The sequence below is a fragment of the Phocoena sinus genome, chromosome 10, assembly GCF_008692025.1.
Source record: "Phocoena sinus isolate mPhoSin1 chromosome 10, mPhoSin1.pri, whole genome shotgun sequence".
In the NCBI taxonomy this organism is placed as follows: Eukaryota; Metazoa; Chordata; class Mammalia; order Artiodactyla; family Phocoenidae; genus Phocoena; species Phocoena sinus.
The window spans coordinates 80,771,666-80,790,934 of record NC_045772.1 but is presented as its reverse complement, the minus strand read 5'-3'; the positions used below and the strand labels follow the sequence as shown (position 1 = coordinate 80,790,934).

Sequence of the window (19,269 nt, the reverse complement as noted above, 5' to 3'; positions counted from 1 at the left end):
CCAGCGTCAGTCACGAATTCACTTGGTGCAGGTGGGAGGAGCAGTAGGGGGGCTGGCTGCGTTGACGACAGAAGGCTACTTCCGGCTGTGGTGCGTATGACGTCAGGACCGAGCCAGACCGGCCCAGCCACCTAGAAGCGGAGCAGGGAGGCCTCGCGAGAGTTCAGGGAGGCCGCTCCGAGATTCCGGCGCGGCGGCGGGTCCCACCTCTCGGGGGCGGGACGAGGGCGGAGCGGGCAGAAGGGAGCGGACTGGCGGCGGGTCGGTCGCGGCCCGTGCGGAGGCTGAGCCGGCCGCTGGAGCGACCGGAGGCAGGTGAGTGCGCGGATGCGGCGCTTCGCGGCGGAGGGGGCTGGGGCGCTCGGCTCGCCGCGCCGGCCCCAACTCTGAGAGCGGGAGCGGTAGACGATCTTAGGTGTCTTTGGCTGTCCAGGGAAAGCCGGGCTAATTTCGGGGCTGGAAATGTCTCCGGTGAAGCTCCGGCGACGGCCTTGGCCCTCTTGTTTCCCGGGGTGGTACTGGCACCGGGTGCCCGGAGAGGTGGCCTCGAGCCCCGGGAGGCATCTTTGTCCTTCCCTGCTCCTTTCGCCTTCCACTCCTCGGCCCCCGAGCACCACGCTCCCGGTCCCTGCCTGGGCTTCATAAACAATAACAAATGTCGCGGATCCTGTCCTGTATCCCCCGCTCTCCCTTCCCTTGCCCTCAGCCGATGCCACCGAGGGGAAGGATTCTGGGCATGGCTCTTAGATTGTGGGGGCTGTTTGTGTACCATTCCTAAAAACTGATGCGTCAGATTGCTAAACATTTCTCAGATAGACACAGTAAAGCTGCCCAGCTCCCAGAAGACACGGAGTGTTCAAAACCGGTCTCAAAATCCGTCCCTACCACTGGAACCCTAGACCCTTCTTTTCAACATCATTTTCTCCCACTCCCTTTTTTCACATTTACTATCGGGGGCAAATGAGTAGTTGTTTGGTATGGGAATAGGGAAGGTTGTGCCCGATTGAGGAGGAGACGTTTCACCTTTAAAAAGTTGTCAGGTTGATAGCAAAAGAACAAACTTTATTTTCAAAACCAGTGGACTCCCGTTTACTGATACTTTTGTTTCGTGGGACCACTTTTCAGACTGTAAATTTGGAGGAAAGACATTAAAAAAAAAAAAATGGGGAGGGGGGCTGGGAGAGCTGGTGGTGCTGGGAGTAGTGGCTTCTCCAAAAAGTGTGATGCTGTTGTTATTCACTTGATAAAATGCAAAACCAACGCTCCTGTCTATTTCATGCAACTTGTGATAAGTTTTGATAGAAGCCAATTGCTCGGAGAAGGTGGCCTGAGTATTAGCTTTATTACTACTAAAGTCTGAGGAAACAACTTACAAGTGTTTTAATTATGCCTCCTAGCTGTAAGAAGGGAGTGAGACTTAGTCTTTTGGGGGGTGTGTGTGGGTTGGGGGCTTAAACTTGTCAGGTCTCCCTACTTAAAGGCAGGGTTTATTGTGGTTTAAGCCCAGTTTTGCTTACTGAGGGCAGGTTTTTGAAAGTTCTTTGTCTCAATCAGAAATGTATATAAGATACTGGAAACCTCTTTGTGTTTGTGTAGCCTTTCTTTGTATGCCTCAGGATATATAAAACAATTAAGTTTATTATACTCTCTACCCAGTAGCTGAGAGGTATTGTATGTGAATTGGCCATTCTTGTGACTATTTGAGGGGAGAGAAATTAGTCCAAAATAGGATGTTAAATTATGATGACATTTGTTCATTGCACAGGTACGTCAAAGTAACTTTATGTAAAAAAGTGCTAATCTCAAAGGAGGTACAATGGATAAAAATTTTTTTTTTTGGTTTGATCTTTGGTTTGGTTTTAGCTTTGTGGTGTTCTCCTTGTTAAGATGGCTGATAACATTCCCCATTTGGTTGGGTTATGTTTAGAGTGAGAAACAAATTGGGTGTAGTTTGTGTAATCCTTTGAAAGGCCGTGCCACTGGGGAATGAAAAAATTAGACTTAGAAAACCCACATTAAATGAGTGCAATTCTTCTTTAGCCTTTTGTTTTTGAGTTTGTTTTAAAATAAATCAAAGAGTAGAGGCCAGGAATATTTGTGCAACTAAGAAGGTGTCCTCAGCAGTTTTTATGCCAGAAAAAAATTAATTTCAATAGGTAAGACGCTATAAAAACAAAGGAAGAACTGTACTTTGTAGAAAGCGGGAACAAAGCAAGAGACTCAATTCAGCCATTTGTTTTCAGAAAAGTTCTGTCCTCTCAAAGTAAGGGCAACATCATTATGTTAGCGAAGTAGGATAACACTTTAGAAAGTGTTTTCCCAGTGATCTGGGATAAGTTGGAAGCTTTTTTGTATGTGTGTGGCACTTTTTTGTGAGAGAAAAGAGGGCACAAATCAAAGCCAGAAAGATTGGCATCTCAAAGTAATGTTAAAATCAGCAGATGGTCAAGTTATGATTAAGTAGACTTGACATATGCAGAAATTATGCTACTGTATTTTTATATTAAAAGCACCATAGACTTTTTGAATGAAAAAATGAGAATAAGCTTTTAAAGCATAAGAAATTTTTAAAAATTAATTTAAAAACATAACCTTGGTCATTAGTTATAAAAATATTAAGTGAATCCTTCTTTCCCCCCACTCCAACCTCTCAAATGTTTGTTTAAGTCTTAAGAGAACATTTAGCAAGGTATGCCCAGTACTTAAGTGTGCTGATTACATAAAGCTCCTTTCTCCAGGTAAAGGTTTGCTAATTGACAGGATATTGTTGTTCAGAACTTTTAGAGAGAGGAAACTGAAGGGCAACAATGAACAGTATTTGCTGTCCTGTACACTCAGATGAACTGTGGTCTCTGTCTCCAACCTCATGGGAGGGAAATATACCCAATAACTATAGTACACAATGCATTTTGTGGAGAAGCCAAGGAGGGAGGGGTTAAATTCTACTAGACCAATTAAGGAAGGCTTTCAGTAGAGACAGGCATTTGCGTAGATGATTTGGATGAGCTAGTCATATGATAAGTCATCATAAGCAAACACTTTATATAATGCTGCTTGCCTCTAAACCCTTACAGTACTAATCTACCTGGGTTTAATCCTTACAGCAACTGTATGGAGTAGGTGTTTTTATTCCCATTTTGCAGACAGGGTAACTGAGGTACCTAGAAAATGGTAAAACAAGGATTCCAACCCAGGCATTCTGGCTTATACTTGCATCCCTGTGCTTAACCACTCTCCTTATTTTATCTCCCGCTTTTTTTTTTGTTTGTTTGTTTGTTTGTTTTTTTGTTTTTTTTTTTTGCGGTACACGGGCCTCTCACTGTTGTGGCCTCTCCCGTTGCGGAGCACAGGCTCCGGACGGACGCGCAGGCTCAGTGGCCATGGCTCACGGGCCCAGCCGCTCCGCGGCATGTGGGATCCTCCTGGAGCGGGGCACGAACCCTTGTCCCCTGCATCGGCAGGCGGACTCCCAACCACTGCGCCACCAGGGAAGCCCTATCTCCCGCTTTTGATGGCTTTTCTCAGGTCTGTAGTTTCAAAGACTTGATTTGGAAAAATACATTCCTCTGGCACCTAAATTTAGGGATCTGTTTTCTAGAAGGAGCTCCAAGATAGCAAAAACCCAGGTAAATAACTTATTTTTGGCATGTTAGGTATTTAATCTCTTTTTGGAAGCTGCTCTTGGTGCAGATTAAATGTAATCATTGAGTGGGACTTTTGATAAATTTAACTTATTACCTAGAAGCAATACCCATAAGTATTTATAAGTGAGAAGTTATAACTCTCTTAGCTCCTTTGCCTAGTGGAATGTTTGAATCATTGTATATTTGGCTTGTGATTTTTTTAAACCACTTGGCACTGGGTATTTTTTGGATTGAATTGTGAAGTTGGGATTTAGTTAATGATTGACTGTCATTCTCAGCCCTTTCAGTTTTTATTTCCACAAACAGCTAAATTTATAATGCCTGAATCAGTGTTTTGAATAGAGTGTTGTACATGCTTAAAATGAGAGAAGTTCAATCACTGATACTTTATGTTAGGGCAACTTTGAAAGCTCTCTGGGATTGTGAAATAAAAGGTGCCATAGAATTGCACTGGGCCCAGTATAGGCCTACACAGTAAATGCTTCTTTTTTGAATGAATGGTCCAACTGATCTTATTTATGAAGTTTCAGGAATGGTTCGCATTTGTTACTGGTTATCTAGGTATTGAAATCACAGTAAACTCAATTGGATTTAAATGTTAGGGAAAAAAAGGTATGTCTAGGCAGTGGTAGGGGTACCTACCTGTCCTTACCCGTCTAGCAAGACGGAGACCTTTGTCAGTGCACTGATCGACCATACTCATAGTCTTAAGTAGAGCTCCAGAGGCACAGTCTCTGTGAATGAATATAAGTGTTCTCTCCTTGTGTGAGTGTGGTAGATTCTAGAAAACCCTGATGACTGTAAAACCTAATGGGAAAAGTGGCAGAACAATAACCAGGATTTAAAGCCCATGTATTTATATTATTACAATAAGACAAAAATGGCAAAACAAATTTAAGAAATTTTTTCCACACAGCTTGAATTAGCAGTGCTGGCATATTATTTCCATTTACCACCTGCTGATTAATAAAATTTTCAGGATCTTCAGCCCATAATTTCAGGGAGATGCTTTTAAGCCCACTATGCTTTGTTGTAAAAAGTTCCACATTCCTTTAAGTATGGGTTTTGTTTTGAAAGGTTATTCTCAGTAAAAAGGAGTGTGAGTTGGGCAAACTCAAAGAGAAATCAGACACATACTCTCACCTCCTTGCTGATAGAAATTTTGGGGGCATCTTTTCCCATCATAGGCTAGTTTTTTGGGTTATTTTTGTTTGTTTGTTTTTGGTACGTGGACCTCTCACTGTTGTGGCCTCTCCCGTTGCGGAGCACAGGCTCCGGACGCACAGGCTCAGCGGCCATGGCTCACGGGCCCAGCCGCTCCGTGGCATGTGGGATCTTCCTGGACCGGGGCACGAACCCGTGTCCCCTGCATCGGCAGGCGGACTCTCAACCACTGCGCCACCAGGGAAGCCCCATAGGCTAGTTTTGTCTCCATTGAAAGTCCACTGAGACAGGTAGCCTCCCTGAGACCTTAGCAGGTACAGGTCAGATAGTGAGCCGACCATTCAGGTTGATGTTGTGTAAATTCAAAAAGGCCTCGAACTTCGGGAATTTGTCTGTGGCTTACGATAGTAGTACTTGTACTGTGCTCAACTTTTAAATTCTTAAACAAGCTCCTTGTCTTCCCCTGAAGTAACACCAGACCAGCTGACAACCCAAATTGGTGCTGATTCTCTGGGCACACATATGGAAGGTTTCCTGTCTTCCTTGTCTTTTGCTGATTCTTATTGATTCCACGGGTGTGTAAGTCACTGAGCCCCTGTGCAAAGGCAGCATCCATTGCTCTTTCACCTTTTACAGTTATTTGCTATCTCTACATCAGCCTCAGGAGGGGATTCTGTTCCTCTTCTTCCTAATTTTGGGGCACTTTTACTGCTTTTGCAATTACCATGTATGATGGAGTTAATAATGGTTGACACCTCAAAATCAACCGCAGATACAACCACTTCCCCAGAATAAAGAACAAGATGGCAGAAACTTAAATGACTCTGCATGATGCTAATACCATCTATTTTGGGCAAGCAGAGTTGCTGTGTCTTTGCTATGGAGCTTCGCTTTCATTCTGTCTATGAATATTTAGAAAATCGAAAGTTTGGAATCAGAGACGCCTCTGTACACATCAGTAAGCACCTTTGATTTTTCTTGGTCTTGTTCTTCTGTACAGTCATCGCTCTTCAGCTTTTATGACTCGGAGATTTTGGCTACGCTTCTCTAGATCCTTCTGCCGTCCTGGAGGCACAGGAAGTAATTTGTGCATTTAATATGAAAAACGCTCTGTGTAATCTGTATTTCTCACACACTGTCTCCTAACAGTGGTATGTAGACTTAGCTCTCTGTATATCATCTTCCCCACTGACATGTTCTCGGCTCCTTTTTCTTTCTGAATGTCACCAGTTAGGGTGCAGGTCTAGTAATAATTTTTTTTTTTTTTTTTTTACGCGGGCCTCTCACTGTTGTGGCCTCTCCCATTGCAGAGCACAGGCTCCGGACGCACAGGCTCAGCAGCCATGGCTCACGGGCCCAGCTGCTCCTCAACATGTGGGATCTTCCTGGATCAGGGCACGAACCCGTGTCCCCTGCATTGGCAGGCAGACTCTCAATCACTGCGCCACTAGGGAAGCCCCTAGTAATAATTTTATCAACAACAGTAATCATTTACTTAACACTTACTATGCACCAGATATAGTGCTAAATACTCTATATAAATATTATCCCATTTTAATCCCCACAGCAGCCCTCTGAGTTATTATCTCTACTACTTACAAACAAGGAAACTGAAGCCTAGTGGGGTGAAGGGACCAGGGCCTCATGAGTAGATAGTTAAGTGGCAGAGTTAGAAACTGATTCCTAAGAGCCAGGTTTGCTTTCTCTTATATTGCTTTATTTTATTACAAAAACTTCTCCTTTGCTATTTAATTTACCTCCTTCTTCTAGTCCCACCTGAATTTTCTTTCTTCCCTGTCCTCCCTCCTTTTTTAGGAGTTATTTACATTTTTGATGTAGACCATAAATTCTCTTGTGAAAAGTATACAGAAATATTTCAGCTCTCTTCTGATTTCCTATAGAGGGGGATTTACTCTTGGAGAGAGCTTATTGTAAGAATAATACTAGTAACACCTTACATTTGTATTGTTCTTTAGAGTTTTATAAAGCATTTTTACACATTTTCTCGCTTAATCCTCGAAGCAAACTTAAATTCGGGTCTTTAGATTAAAAGCTGCTACAGGTAGTTGCTAAGGCTTCTATAAAGTTAGTTGATGAGACAGTTCTTGCCCTAAGCAGTTTTAATGTTGAAATAAATGACATGATCAAATGTTCTGACTTCATTCAAGCCAAATGGGAGCAGATATATATCATTGTAGCCCAGCGTTTTCTTAAAAGGTCTTATAGTTTTGAGCTTTGAACTTCTTTTTTGGTCAAAATTGAGAAGTTGGAGCTATAGTTCTGCATTTTAAATCATAAAATGTTTTAAATTCTCAATTCTTGTGATTCAGGTGGATGATAGTTAAATTGCTGTCTACCTCATCCTGCACACAACTGTTGGATTTAACTAGAACAATTATGATGAAGGAATGGGGTGGAGGGAGGACAGATATTTTTTCAAAAGTGAAATTAGAACTTCCCTGGTGGCACAGTGGTGATTAAGAATCCGCCTGCCCAGCTTCCCTGGTGGCGCAGTGGTTAAGAATCCGCCTGCCAATGCAGGGGACACGGTTTCAAACCCTGGTCCGGGAAGATCCCACATGCCGCGGAGCAACTAAGCCCGTGCGCCACAACTACCGAGCCTGTGCTCTAGAGCCCGTGAGCCACAACTACTGGGCCTGTGCGCCTAGAGCCCGTGCTCTGCAACAAGAGAAGTCACCGCAGTCAGAAGCCCGCGCACCGCAACGAAGAGTAGCCCCCGCTCCCCACAACTAGAGAAAGACCACGCGCAGCAACGAAGACCCAATGCAGCCAAAAATAAATAAATTAAATAAATAAATTTATAAAAAAGAAAAAAAAAAAGAATCCGCCTGCCAAAGCAGGGCACAGGGGTTCGAGCCCTGGTCCAGGAAGTTCCCGCATGCTGTGGAGCAACTAAGCCCGTGTGCCACAACTACTGAGCCTGCGCTCTAGAGCCCGCAAGCCACAGCTCCTGGAGCCCACAAGCTGCAGCTACTGAGGCCCGTGTGCCTAGAGCCTGTGCTCCGCAACAAGAGAAGCCACTGCAAAGAGAAGCCACCGCAATGAGGCCCGTGCACCGCAATGAAGAGTAGACCCTGCTCACCGCAACTAGAGAAAGCCCACGTGCAGCAACGAAACCCAAGGCAGCCAAAAAATACAATACAATACAATACAATACAATACAGTACAATACAATACAATAAAATGTTAGCTTAAAAAAAAAAGTGAAATTAAAGAATTGGGGATCCTAACAAGGGCTTGATGGGGTATCTTACAGTAGCACTGTTGTAGGAAATTGGTTATAAATTTTAAAGAATGGATAAGCTGCAAGTATTCACCTCTGGAAAGTTGTGTTATTTGAGAGATCAGAGAGCTTATTTAATGAACCATTTTTGAAATATTATCTTGTGCCAGTATCTTATTTTATTAAATTTAGTTTTTATTGAGTTGTGGACATTTTTACTTAGCTGAGCATTTGTCCATTGACTTGCCCCCATTATGGAAATACCACACCATGTTTGTCCTTCTTAATTTTTCTGTATTTGTCAGCAGGGGCTAATTGTCTGGTTTTGAAGACTAGGGAGTTGCCTTTTCTTGTCTTTTTACAATAGAGATCCATTTCATTTGGACACATCTTTCAAATCTGGTTGAGAATATTCTCCATATGTCCACTATTACCTCGCCAAACAGAATAGACTTTCTATTTTTGTGGCTAGAGTGGAAAAATTTCAGTCTTGAATTGTATGTATTTGACCCACTGATAGTCTTAATACTGGCAAATCCTAAATTAATCACAGACTCAATATTTTAGTGAGGTTAATCATCACACTTCAACATTTATCAACTATTTTCTGGGCACTGTGTTAGGTACCATGGCAAAATAGAGACAAGTAAAATGTATTGCCCTTCTATTTAGAAAGGTTCAATCCAGTAAGAGACAAAATGCATGGGTACAAATAACTGTAATTCAAGCAGAAAGTGATAAGCAAGTAACAGGGCCCTGTGGGGGCAGAGGAAGGAGAGATTGCTTCTGGCTGGAGAGATTAGGAAGGCTTCTTATATAAAGTGAAATAGGAATTGACCATTTATGAGTGAAGGACATGCTAGGCAGAGGGATTAGCATGAGTTGGTACCATCCGTACAACACCTGATAAATTATATGTTAATTATTTACTTCTCTGCCCTATTGGACTTGAGCCCATTCAGTTTAGGGAACAGGTGTTTTTTCAGCTTTTCATTCTCTGCATCATCAACTGCTCAACCTGGTATATTTAATTAAAGTATTATCAATACTTTAGTAATGTTACAGAGGCAAGAGTATACAGAACGGATTCAAGGGAAGAGGGGCCGGAAATGGGAAGACCAATGAAGAGACTAATTTAAATAATCTAGGAGATAGATAATGAAGTTCTAAACCATGTGGGATTGGAAAGGAGAGACTTGGATGGATGGGTGATGCCCCTTCATGTTGAGACCTAGGGAGTTCTTGGACTCTGTGAATTACCTATGAGGTATGTGTTGAGTACCAGGAAATGCAGTGATGAAAAGACATGGTGCGCACTCAGAAAGCAGGCAGGCACCTGCAGGGCTGCTTAGAGGTTTAGAAATAATTGCAGTGTCATGTAGCTGCTGTAATGAAGGAGCACTCAGGGGAGCATCTAAGGAAAGGGAGCACGTAAGGAAAGGGAGCACCTATCTGGGAGAATCAAAGAAGGTTTCCAGGGAGGTGGTAGTGTTTGAGCTTAGACTTGAAGGGTGAGTAGGAGTTTTTCAGGCCAAAAAGCAGCAGGAAAACATTATAGCATAGAATGTAAGAGGCTGTTGAGGGATTATTTTAGTGTTGGGGCAAGAGGCTGGATAAGATAAACGAACTTGTCCTAATAAAATAACTTTATTTTTGCTGCATTTTTCTATATTTATTTTATTCAGCTTTAGCACTCTGAGCTTTTGTAAGGAAGTGTTTCTGTTGCCTCTTACAGCCTCGTGGAAGCACCTCTGCTGTGTTTCGCACTCAGCCTGCTGCCAGGGATAAATGTCTCTTGCTTCCATTTTGTGAAATTAAATGGAAAAGGTAACGACACCATTAGCCAGAGAGATAGAGGAGAAGAAATCCACTAAAACCTTTTTCTTTGATGAGTGCCCGGAGCAAGTAGGGTTGACGTATAAGGAGAATGCGACATCAGAGCATGGCTTCAGGAGCACTTGACTTGAGGGAGAGGGGATTGTGGCAGGAACATAATTATTTGCCTTTCCCATCAAGTTTTATGGCACCCTAAAAGTTTCCCAGAATTGTAATATCTAGTGCTAAAGTCCTTTTATTCTGGATATAGCCTTTTTTTTTTTATCTTCTCTATGCTAGCGCTTATTATATTGTAATTACTTAGCATGACTCTAAACTTCAAATGGTATCAGCCATTGTCTCTAGTTTGCCCTGCTTCCACCTTTTTTGGTCATTTAGAAACCTGCATCTGCAAGTCATGATTCTGAGTCTCGACGTTAGACCGCCAGAGCTAAAAAGCACTCAAGGTTTCTTTTCACAAAGGTTTACTTTCTGCAGCCATTTGTTTTTTCTGTCCTGTGAGTTGGGCCACTGACACAGAATATAGTTAAATTGTTTTCTAAGGACAACTGAAAAGTTCATTATAGGCCCCAGTTAGGTGTATATCAGTTGGATTTCTGGCGGGGGGGGGGGTGGCGGTGTTGACAGCTGTGTTAGCTTTAGTGCCATTAGTGGTAATAAAATCTATGGCCACTACCAGGAGGAAAGCGAAAGGCAGGACAGGAGAAGAAAACTAAGGCTTGCCGAGGGGCGGGAGAGGCATCTTCGGGGGGCGGCAGAAAAGGGGCATATGGTTGACGGAGGTCAAGCACCTCTAACACCCATTCCAGGTGCCGCTTGGTGGGGCCAGTGCCATATTTTAAGGTTAAGTTGAGCCGCAAGTAGTGTTGTCTAAAAATACCCTGGGTGTGTTGTGCCAAAAATGACAGTTTGTTTTCATCAAACATTTCTGGATTTAAGTTTAAAAACTTGTTTATGTACCTGTGTCTCTCTGCTTTTAGAATTGAGCAGAAGTGGAAACAGAAACCAACACACTTTAAATATTAGTGAAAGTTATAGCTACCTGTCTGAAATGTTAAGACTTAAAACCATAGGTTATGTATAGTCCCAGTCAGGTACAAGGTGACAGAAAGGGAAAGGAAGAATAAATAGGCACATGTGCTTGGGTAAAACTGCATCCTGATACCAGCCATATAACTGGACGCATAGAGGGGAAAATAGGATAAGAAATTAGCTCTAGAGCCTGTGTTTTCCTTTCTAGGTCAACACAGGTCCTCCTTCCCTTTATGAAAACATTATCAAATAAGAAACTTGTTCTTCAAAATGTTTTTTCATCATTGGACAAACAAAGCCAAAGAATAAAAATAGGTATGATTTTAGTTTTTCTGTTAACAGTGATAAAAAGTTTTCTCAGATTGTAAGAAATACTGGATTGAATTAAAGTCTTTGACTCAGAGTTGAAAGATGCTGTAGAGTTGAAAGATGCTGTAGAGGTCAAATAGTCCAATTCTCTACTGTGAATTCCCTCTAATCCCTGGTAAGTGGGTGTTAGTCTTTGCCTAAAGATTTCAGTTCCTCGCCTAAAGATAAGAAACTTAACAGATCACAGCATTGCTGACTTTCATTCTCTTCAGTGGTTGGTGTTCTCCAGCCTTCCGTCTCCAATCCTCTTCTCACTCCACACACTCTGGGGTCTGGATGATCTCTTATGCTCCGATATCTTCTTCATTGACAACCCTGTGATGATGACTTCCAAATCAGACCCTTTTCTGAGCTTGAGACTCCATGGTCCATCTCTTTCCTAGATATCGCCACCTGGGTGTTTTCCGCAAGAGTCAATGTTATCTTCTCCTTTCCCAGAATCTTTCTCATGCTTCTTACCTCCTCCAATGCATGATGTTATTCTCTCTTTGGTTGCCCCAGCCATAAACCTGGAAATCATCCTTGACTCCTCTTCTTGTTTATCCCTCACATCCAGTTATTTATTAAGTCCTCCTTACTACCTCTTGTATTCTATCCATCTCGGCCCTTTTTCAGTGTCAGTATCTTCACGTGGACTCCAAATTACTAAAATAGCCATCTCTCTGCTACCAGTCTTGCTGTCTTCCGTTTTCTATGTGGCTGCCAAAAGGGTTCTCCTAAAATGTAAATCTGATTATGTAACTCCTACAGTTAAAATTTCCAATGATTCCCCATCGCCTCCTCCAGATTCCTTAACATGGCATGCGAGCCTGAGTCCCTTTAAGAAGTGGTGCCCTTTTGCTTTTCTAGCCTTATCTTCCATTACTCCCTCTACACACCTCTGCAGCTGTACTGGACCTCTAGCTTTCTCTGACCTTGGGTCTTACGTGCTACTTTCTGGAATGCCCTCTCCCATACTCTTCTGGGTAACTCCTGTGCTTTCTTTAGTACTCTGCTTAGGCATCTCCACTTTCAGGGATGCCTGCCTTGACCTCTCACCTCTTGTTCAGGGTTAGGTGCTCCTCCTTTGCTTTCCCACAGCATCTTGTGCATATCTCTCTCATGACACTTTTTATATCTTAAAACCCAATCATAGCTAACATTGTGAACATTTATCGTGTGCCAAAACTTACTGAGCTTTTTCTATGTGCCAGGCATGGGACAGTGTAAATTGCAAAGTTCTTCCTTATGCAGCTTTCAACTGGTTGTCATCACAGAATTAGAGATAATTTTGTATCACTGTAAGAGTGATGTTTGAGGACAGCTGTCTTATGCCTTCTCTGTTTCAGGCTAAGCGTGCTCATTTAATTTGTTCAAATATCATGGATTCCAGACTTCTTACCTTCCTGGCCACTCTCCTCCATATGTGTTACATTTCATTAGTTTTCTCTCTTAAAATGTGTGGTTCAGTTTTAGATAAATTACAGTTGTCATAAAGAGAAGCAGAACTTCACAGGTGTGTAGTATCTGGATATATAGATTGTCATATTTAAGATATAGATCTCACTTTTCCAGGTACATAGATGTGAATTTGTGTGTTTGTGTGTGTGTGTGTGTCCAGAAATACTCAGGATTCTAGAATTTACTTACATTTAGCAAGTGACCAGGAGACTGACATAGAAACAAAAATGTCAACTAATGAATTTGTTAATATCACCGTGAGTAGAACGGAAGCTTGCATCATTTGGCAGCGCACTGTCACCTCAGTAGAACAATCTACGTAGGAAGTGGTCATTCTAATCAAAATGGGTCATCCTCATGAGGAGTGTCACTAAGCCAGAATAGCTGATGGAGCCTCTCTTTTATAAGGATGCACCTGCCCAGCACTGCTCTGGATATGGTCAGCCATCTCCACCTCAGACAATGTTAGGGGAATGCAGGCAAAACCTTGCTTGTTAAACTCCTGCTTCCCCCCCACTAGATTAATGTAACTCTTAATGTAACTCTTAATTAATGTAACTCTTCTATTAACACAGTCTTTCCTTTAGCCAGAAGAAAAGCAATTGACAAGGTTTCAGCTTTCTTAATTCACATTCTAATCCTGCCTCCCAGAAAGTACATACACCCTGCTCGCTTTTGATTGCATTGGGATATTCTCAAATATTTTCAATTACACATTTTCTTGGAATTACTATCTAATTGATTTGTTTCATGCTGTTATTACTCCCAGAGAGGACTTAATTTTCAAATTACAAGAACATTTTACTTTGTCCCTTCATACTGTCTATAGGGCATTGCCGACTATTGAAAACTTCTCCAGGTATGAGCCCAACATTACAGCAAAGAGTATGGCATTCACCTTGCTTCTTCCTAACCTATGTCTATTAACTCAGCCTAAGATTAAGGTCATGTAAGTTTTGGAGGCAGTCATTCCACACTTTTAATTTGTGGCAAGCTTTATTCAACAAAAACTTTAGTTGTTCTTTATGTATATAACAGTTTATCACAATTTATACTTAGCCTTTGCTTTTGAATCCAAATATAATTTTTCCCTTCTCTCTATTCAATTTCACTTGTTAAAGTTAACCTTCTGTAAAAATTAGTTTGGATTCTGACTCTGCTGCTCCACTTTTGATTATTCTCTAGGATCTGTTCATCCTCATGTTTTGATAAGGATGTCGTCAAAAGCGTTATCTGGTTCATTGGTAATATAACTGTCTAAGCCCAGTGAATCTTGCAGAACTTTCTTATGAGCATTCTGGGTTTTGTTGCTTAATCAGTTATCAACACATCTATTACTCAGCCCATTTTTCTTCATCTTTCTCCCTTATCCCCCTAAAAAGAATTGGAGAGTGGAGCTTGTTAAGTACCTTTCAGAGAGTCACATAGATTGTTTGCCTTGTAGATTTGCCAAGAAAAGAAATAATGTTACTGGGCAAGACTTGTTCCTCCTGAATCCTTGCTGATTTTTAGCGATCACCCACCTTTGTCTGTGCTGTGTGACCACCTAGAGGGGTGGGATAGGGCGAGTGGGAGGGAGGCTCCAGAGGGAGGGGATATATGTATACATATAGCTGATTCACTTTGTTATACAGCAGAAACTAACACAACATTGTAAAGAAATTATACTCCAATAAAGATGTTTAAAAAATTAATCAAGGCTAGTTTAACTAGAGTTCTGTTCTTGAGAACTTGCTGAAACATATGACATATCTTACCTTTTATAGTCTCAAGCAGGATTTACTTTTCTCTGAACTTTTTGTAATTTTTGTTCCCTAGTTATGTCCCACATTCCCATCCCCAGCCATTGTAACCAACTTCAGAATTACTCTGAGGTTTCCCAATTAATCGATGCCATTTAATCGGCTAATTCCTTCCTAGTGGTTGCATTCATATCCAGAATGTTTCTTTCCCTATGTGAGAGATGGAAGGCTAAGTGAGGCATTTATCAGATGCCTTGATTTTTAGCTGTGGGAGAATTCTAGCAGATATCCCAAATGTCGAAGTCCCCATTACAGCTCAGTTTATCTCTATGTCAGCTTCAGTCTCTAACATATTCCAAACCAGCAGTACATTTTTTTTTTAACATCTTTATTGGAGTGTAATTGCTTTACAATGGTGTGTTCGTTTCTGCTTTATAACAAAGTGGATCAGCTATACATATACATATATCCCCATATCTCTTCCTTATTGCATCTCCCTCCCTCCCACCCTCCCTATCCCACCCCTGTAGGTGGTCACAAAGCACTGAGCTGATCTCCCTGTGCGATGCGGCTGCTTCCCATTAGCTATCGATTTTACATTTGGTAGTGTATATATGTCCATGCCACTCTCTCACTTTGTCACAGCTTACCCTTCCCCCTCCCCGTGTCCTCAAGTCCATTCTCTAGTAGGTCTGCGTCTTTATTCCTGTCCTGCCCCTAGGTTCTTCATAACCATTTTTTTTAAGATTTCATATATTATGTGTTAGCATATGGTATTTGGTTTTCTCTTTCTGACTTACTTTACTCTGTATGACAGACTCTGGGTCCATCCACCTCACTACAAATAACTCAATTTCGTTTCTTTTTATGGCTGAGTAGTATTCCATTGTATATATGTGCCACATCTTCTTTATCCATTCATCTGTCGATGGACATGTAGGTTGCTTTCATATCCCGGCTATTGTAAATAGAGCTGCAATGAACATTGTGGTACATGACTCTTTTTGAATTATGGTTTTCTCAGGGTATATGCCCAGTAGTGGGATTGCTGGGTTGTATGGTAGTTCTATTTTTAGTTTTTTAAGGAACCTCCATACTGTTCTCCATAGTGGCTGTATCAGTTTACATTCCCACCAACAGTGCAAGAGCAAACCAGCAGTTCTTTGTGCTTCTCCTTTTCTATCATCGCTCTATTCCAGTTCAGAGTCCCATACCATCAAATCTCAGCGACGCTTAGTGGTATTATATTAACTTGTTTTTAAAATATCAGTTTTCTTTATTTAATACCATATTCTGGACATGGGTTTGCAGGGACCTAAGACCACATTGTTGCTCACACCCTTCCCATTTCTTTTTCTGCAGTAAATAATTTGTTAGACCCTACGCATTATTGTCATTTTTTCTTTAAGAGCATGACCAGCTTCTTTCGTAGTTACGGTAATACCTGGACTTTTTCTACTGCTGCTTCCATTTTAAGCTTAAAGTCCACTTGATCAGTGAGTCAAAATTACATAGTAACTTCTGGGAATATATTCAAAGGAAACAAAAACACTAACTGGAAAAGATATCTGCACCTCCATGTTCAAGCAGCATTATATACACTAGCCAAGATGTGGATATGACCTAAGTGCCCATCAGTGGATGAAAAGGTGAAGAACTTATACACACACACACACACACACACACACACATACCACACACTAGACAAGTTCTGAAAAGTGAAATATAAATGAGGTTGGAGAAATCAAGAAAAGCTTTGTAGAAGAGGGAATATTCATTAGGTTCTTTAAATATAAGTAGAGGGGAAAGGAAGGGCCATTTTTATGTTTAGATATATCAGGGCTTGGTGGTAAGATTGATTATGGCATGTCTGTTGGTTGATGAGCGATGAGACCGGAAAATAATGGAAAATAAAGTTAAGTAGTAAGGGTGGAGCTAAATTATGGGGTTTAATAAAAGCCAGGCAAAGAAGTTTAGATTGGAATGGAAAAAAGGGGGTGGCTTTAAAAGTTTTTGAGCCTAGGAATGACATCATCCAAATTCTGTATAAGGTGCTGTGATTTAGCAAAGGGAGAGAATGGCATCAGGAAAACCCACTTGAATACTGGTACAGTCATGTTACTGACTGAGTGCAGTCAGGGCCTGGAATGCATGGTGATGGAAGTAAGAATGACGAGTAAGATGGGATGGGAGAGAGATTTCAACAGGTTTTATTAATGAACCTGAAATGGGAAAGGGAGCGATGAATTAAGGCTGCTTTCTAAGCTATCTGATTGGGAGAAAGGTTAGTGCCATGGCTAGAAATGGGGTTGTTAGAAGATGGGCTGTGGGGGAAGAGTTATGTATTTACTTTCAGACATAATTAAATATGAGTTACCTGTACGGTGCTTAAGTTGAAATGACAGCAAGAAATATGAGACTGCCAGTAGGATGAAGAGATAAGAGGGTGTGTTACTCAGGTGTATTGCTTATCCTTGTAGAGTATGGTTTAAAGGCATAGGGAAGGGTGACTCCTCTCCCTGAGACTTCAAAGACAAAGTCAAGGACTGGCATTCATGGATAACTTCTTACAGATAAATCTGAAGAGATTCTAGTATTTGTATTGATTGAAATTACTTTAAAAGTAATTTTTTTTTCCCTTGGTGATGAAAGGCATGTAGTGATATTTCAGGAAATTAGAAAATTTGAAAAGTTATAAAGGAAAAAATATAATTATTAACAGCACTTTGGTGACTTTCTTTCTGGTATTTTTCTTATGCATACAAAGAAATAGGAAATATATACATCTATGTATATATGCATGTGATACATATATGTACATATGATCATATACTACATATACTTTCTTTTTTTATTAAAAAAATTTTTATACATTCTTTTTTTAATATTCTTTACCATTATGACTTATCATAGAATACTGAATATAGTTCCCTGTGCTATACAGTAGGACCTTGTGGTTTATCCATTCTATATACAAAAGCTACATCTACTAACCCCAACCTCCCACTCCATCCCTCCCCTAACCCCCTAGGCTCAGGTTTTTTTTTTTTTAATACAGCAAGTTCTTATTAGTCATTAATTTTATACACATCAGTGCATACATGTCAACCCCAATCTCCCAATTCATCACACCATCACCACCCCCGCCCCCCCACAGCTTTCCCTCCCTGGTGTCCATGCGTTTGTTCTCTACATCCATGTCTCAATTTCTGCCCTGAAAACTGGTTCATCTGTACCATTTTTCTAGATTCCCCATATATGCGTTAGTATACGTATTTGTTTAACTCTTCCTGACTTACTTCACTCTGAATGACAGTCTGTACATCCATCCACGTCTCAACAAATGACCCAGTTTAGTTCCTTTTTATGGCTGAGTAATATTCCATTGTATATATGTACCACATCTTCTTTATCCATTCATCTGTCGATGGGCATTTAGGTTGCTTCCATGACCTGGCTATCGTAAATAGTGCTGCAGTGAACACTGGGGTGCATGTGTCTTTTTGAATTGTGGTTTTCTCTGGGTATATGCCCAGTAGTGGGATTGCTGCATCATATGGTAATTCTACTTTTAGTTTTTTAATGAACCTCCATACTGCTCTCCATAGTGGCTGTATCAGTTTACATTCCCACCAACAGCACAAGAGGGTTCCCTTTCCTCCACACCCTCTCCAGCATTTGTTGTTCGTAGATTTTCTGATGAAGCCCATTCTAACTGGTGTGACGTGATACCTCATTGTAGTTTTGATTTGCATTTCTCTAATAATTAGTGATGTTGAGCAGCTTTTCATGTGCTTCTTGGCCATCAGTATGTCTTCTTTGGAGAAATGTCTATTTAGGTCTTCTGCCCATTTTTGGACTGGGTTGTTTGTTTTTTTAATATCGAGCTGTATGAGCTGTTTATATATTTTGGAGATTAATCCTTTGTCCATTGATTCGTTTACAAATATTTTCTCCCATTCTGAGGGTTGTCTTCTCGTCTTGTTTATGGTTTCCTTTGCTGTGCAAAAGCTTTGAAGGTTCATTAGGTCCCATTTGTTTATTTTTGTTTTTATTTCCATTACTCTAGGAGGTGGATCAAAAAAGATCTTGCTGTGATTTATGTCAAAGAGAGTTCTTCCTATGTTTTCCTTTAACAGTTTTATAGTGTCCGGTCTTACATTTAGGTCTCTAATCCATTTTGAGTTTATTTTTGTGTATGGTACTATGGAATGTTCTAATTTCATTCTTTTACGTGTAGCTGTCCAGTTTTCCCAGCACCACTTATTGAAGAGACTGTCTTTTCTCCATTGTATATCATTGCCTCCTTTGTCATAGATTAGTTGACCATAGGTGCGTGGGTTTATCTGTGGGCTTTCTACCTTGTTCCATTGATCTGTGTTTCTCTTTTTGTGCCAGTACCATATTGTCTCTACTACTGTAGCTTTGTAGTATAGTCTGAAGTCAGGGAGTCTGATTCCTCCAGCTCCGTTTTTTCCCTCAAGACTGCTTTGACTATTCTGGGTCTTTTGTGTCTCCATACAAATTTTAAGATTTTTTGTTCTAGTTCCGTAAAAAATGCCATTGGTAATTTGATAGGGATTGCATTGAATCTGTAGATTGCTTTGGGTAGTATAGTCATTTTCACAATATTGATTCTTCTAATCCAAGAACATGGTATATCTCTCCATCTGTTGGTATCATCTTTAATTTCTTTCATCAGTGTCTTATAGTTTTCTGCATACAGGTCTTTTGTCTCCCTAGGTAGGTTTATTCCTAAGTATTTTATTCTTTTTGTTGCAGTGGTAAATGGGAGTGT

At 41.0% G+C, this 19,269-nt stretch overlaps 1 protein-coding gene across 4 annotated transcripts in view; it reads left to right on the top strand.

Annotated features, from left to right (window-relative positions):
* The first annotated feature begins 218 nt into the window (after window positions 1-218).
* The window catches only part of STK38L (serine/threonine kinase 38 like), an 80,464-nt gene continuing 61,413 nt past the window's right edge, over window positions 219-19,269 (top strand). The window contains exons 1-3 of one of the 4 annotated variants that reach the window (XM_032644936.1): window positions 286-315; window positions 9,788-9,879; window positions 11,129-11,235. In XM_032644936.1, coding sequence (XP_032500827.1) covers window positions 11,154-11,235 — 82 coding nt within the window. In that variant the 5' untranslated portion in view covers window positions 286-315; window positions 9,788-9,879; window positions 11,129-11,153. Of the gene's footprint in view, window positions 316-9,787; window positions 9,880-11,128; window positions 11,236-19,269 lie in introns of all 4 variants that reach the window. The other 3 variants (XM_032644940.1, XM_032644937.1, XM_032644939.1) reach the window with 3 other exon arrangements.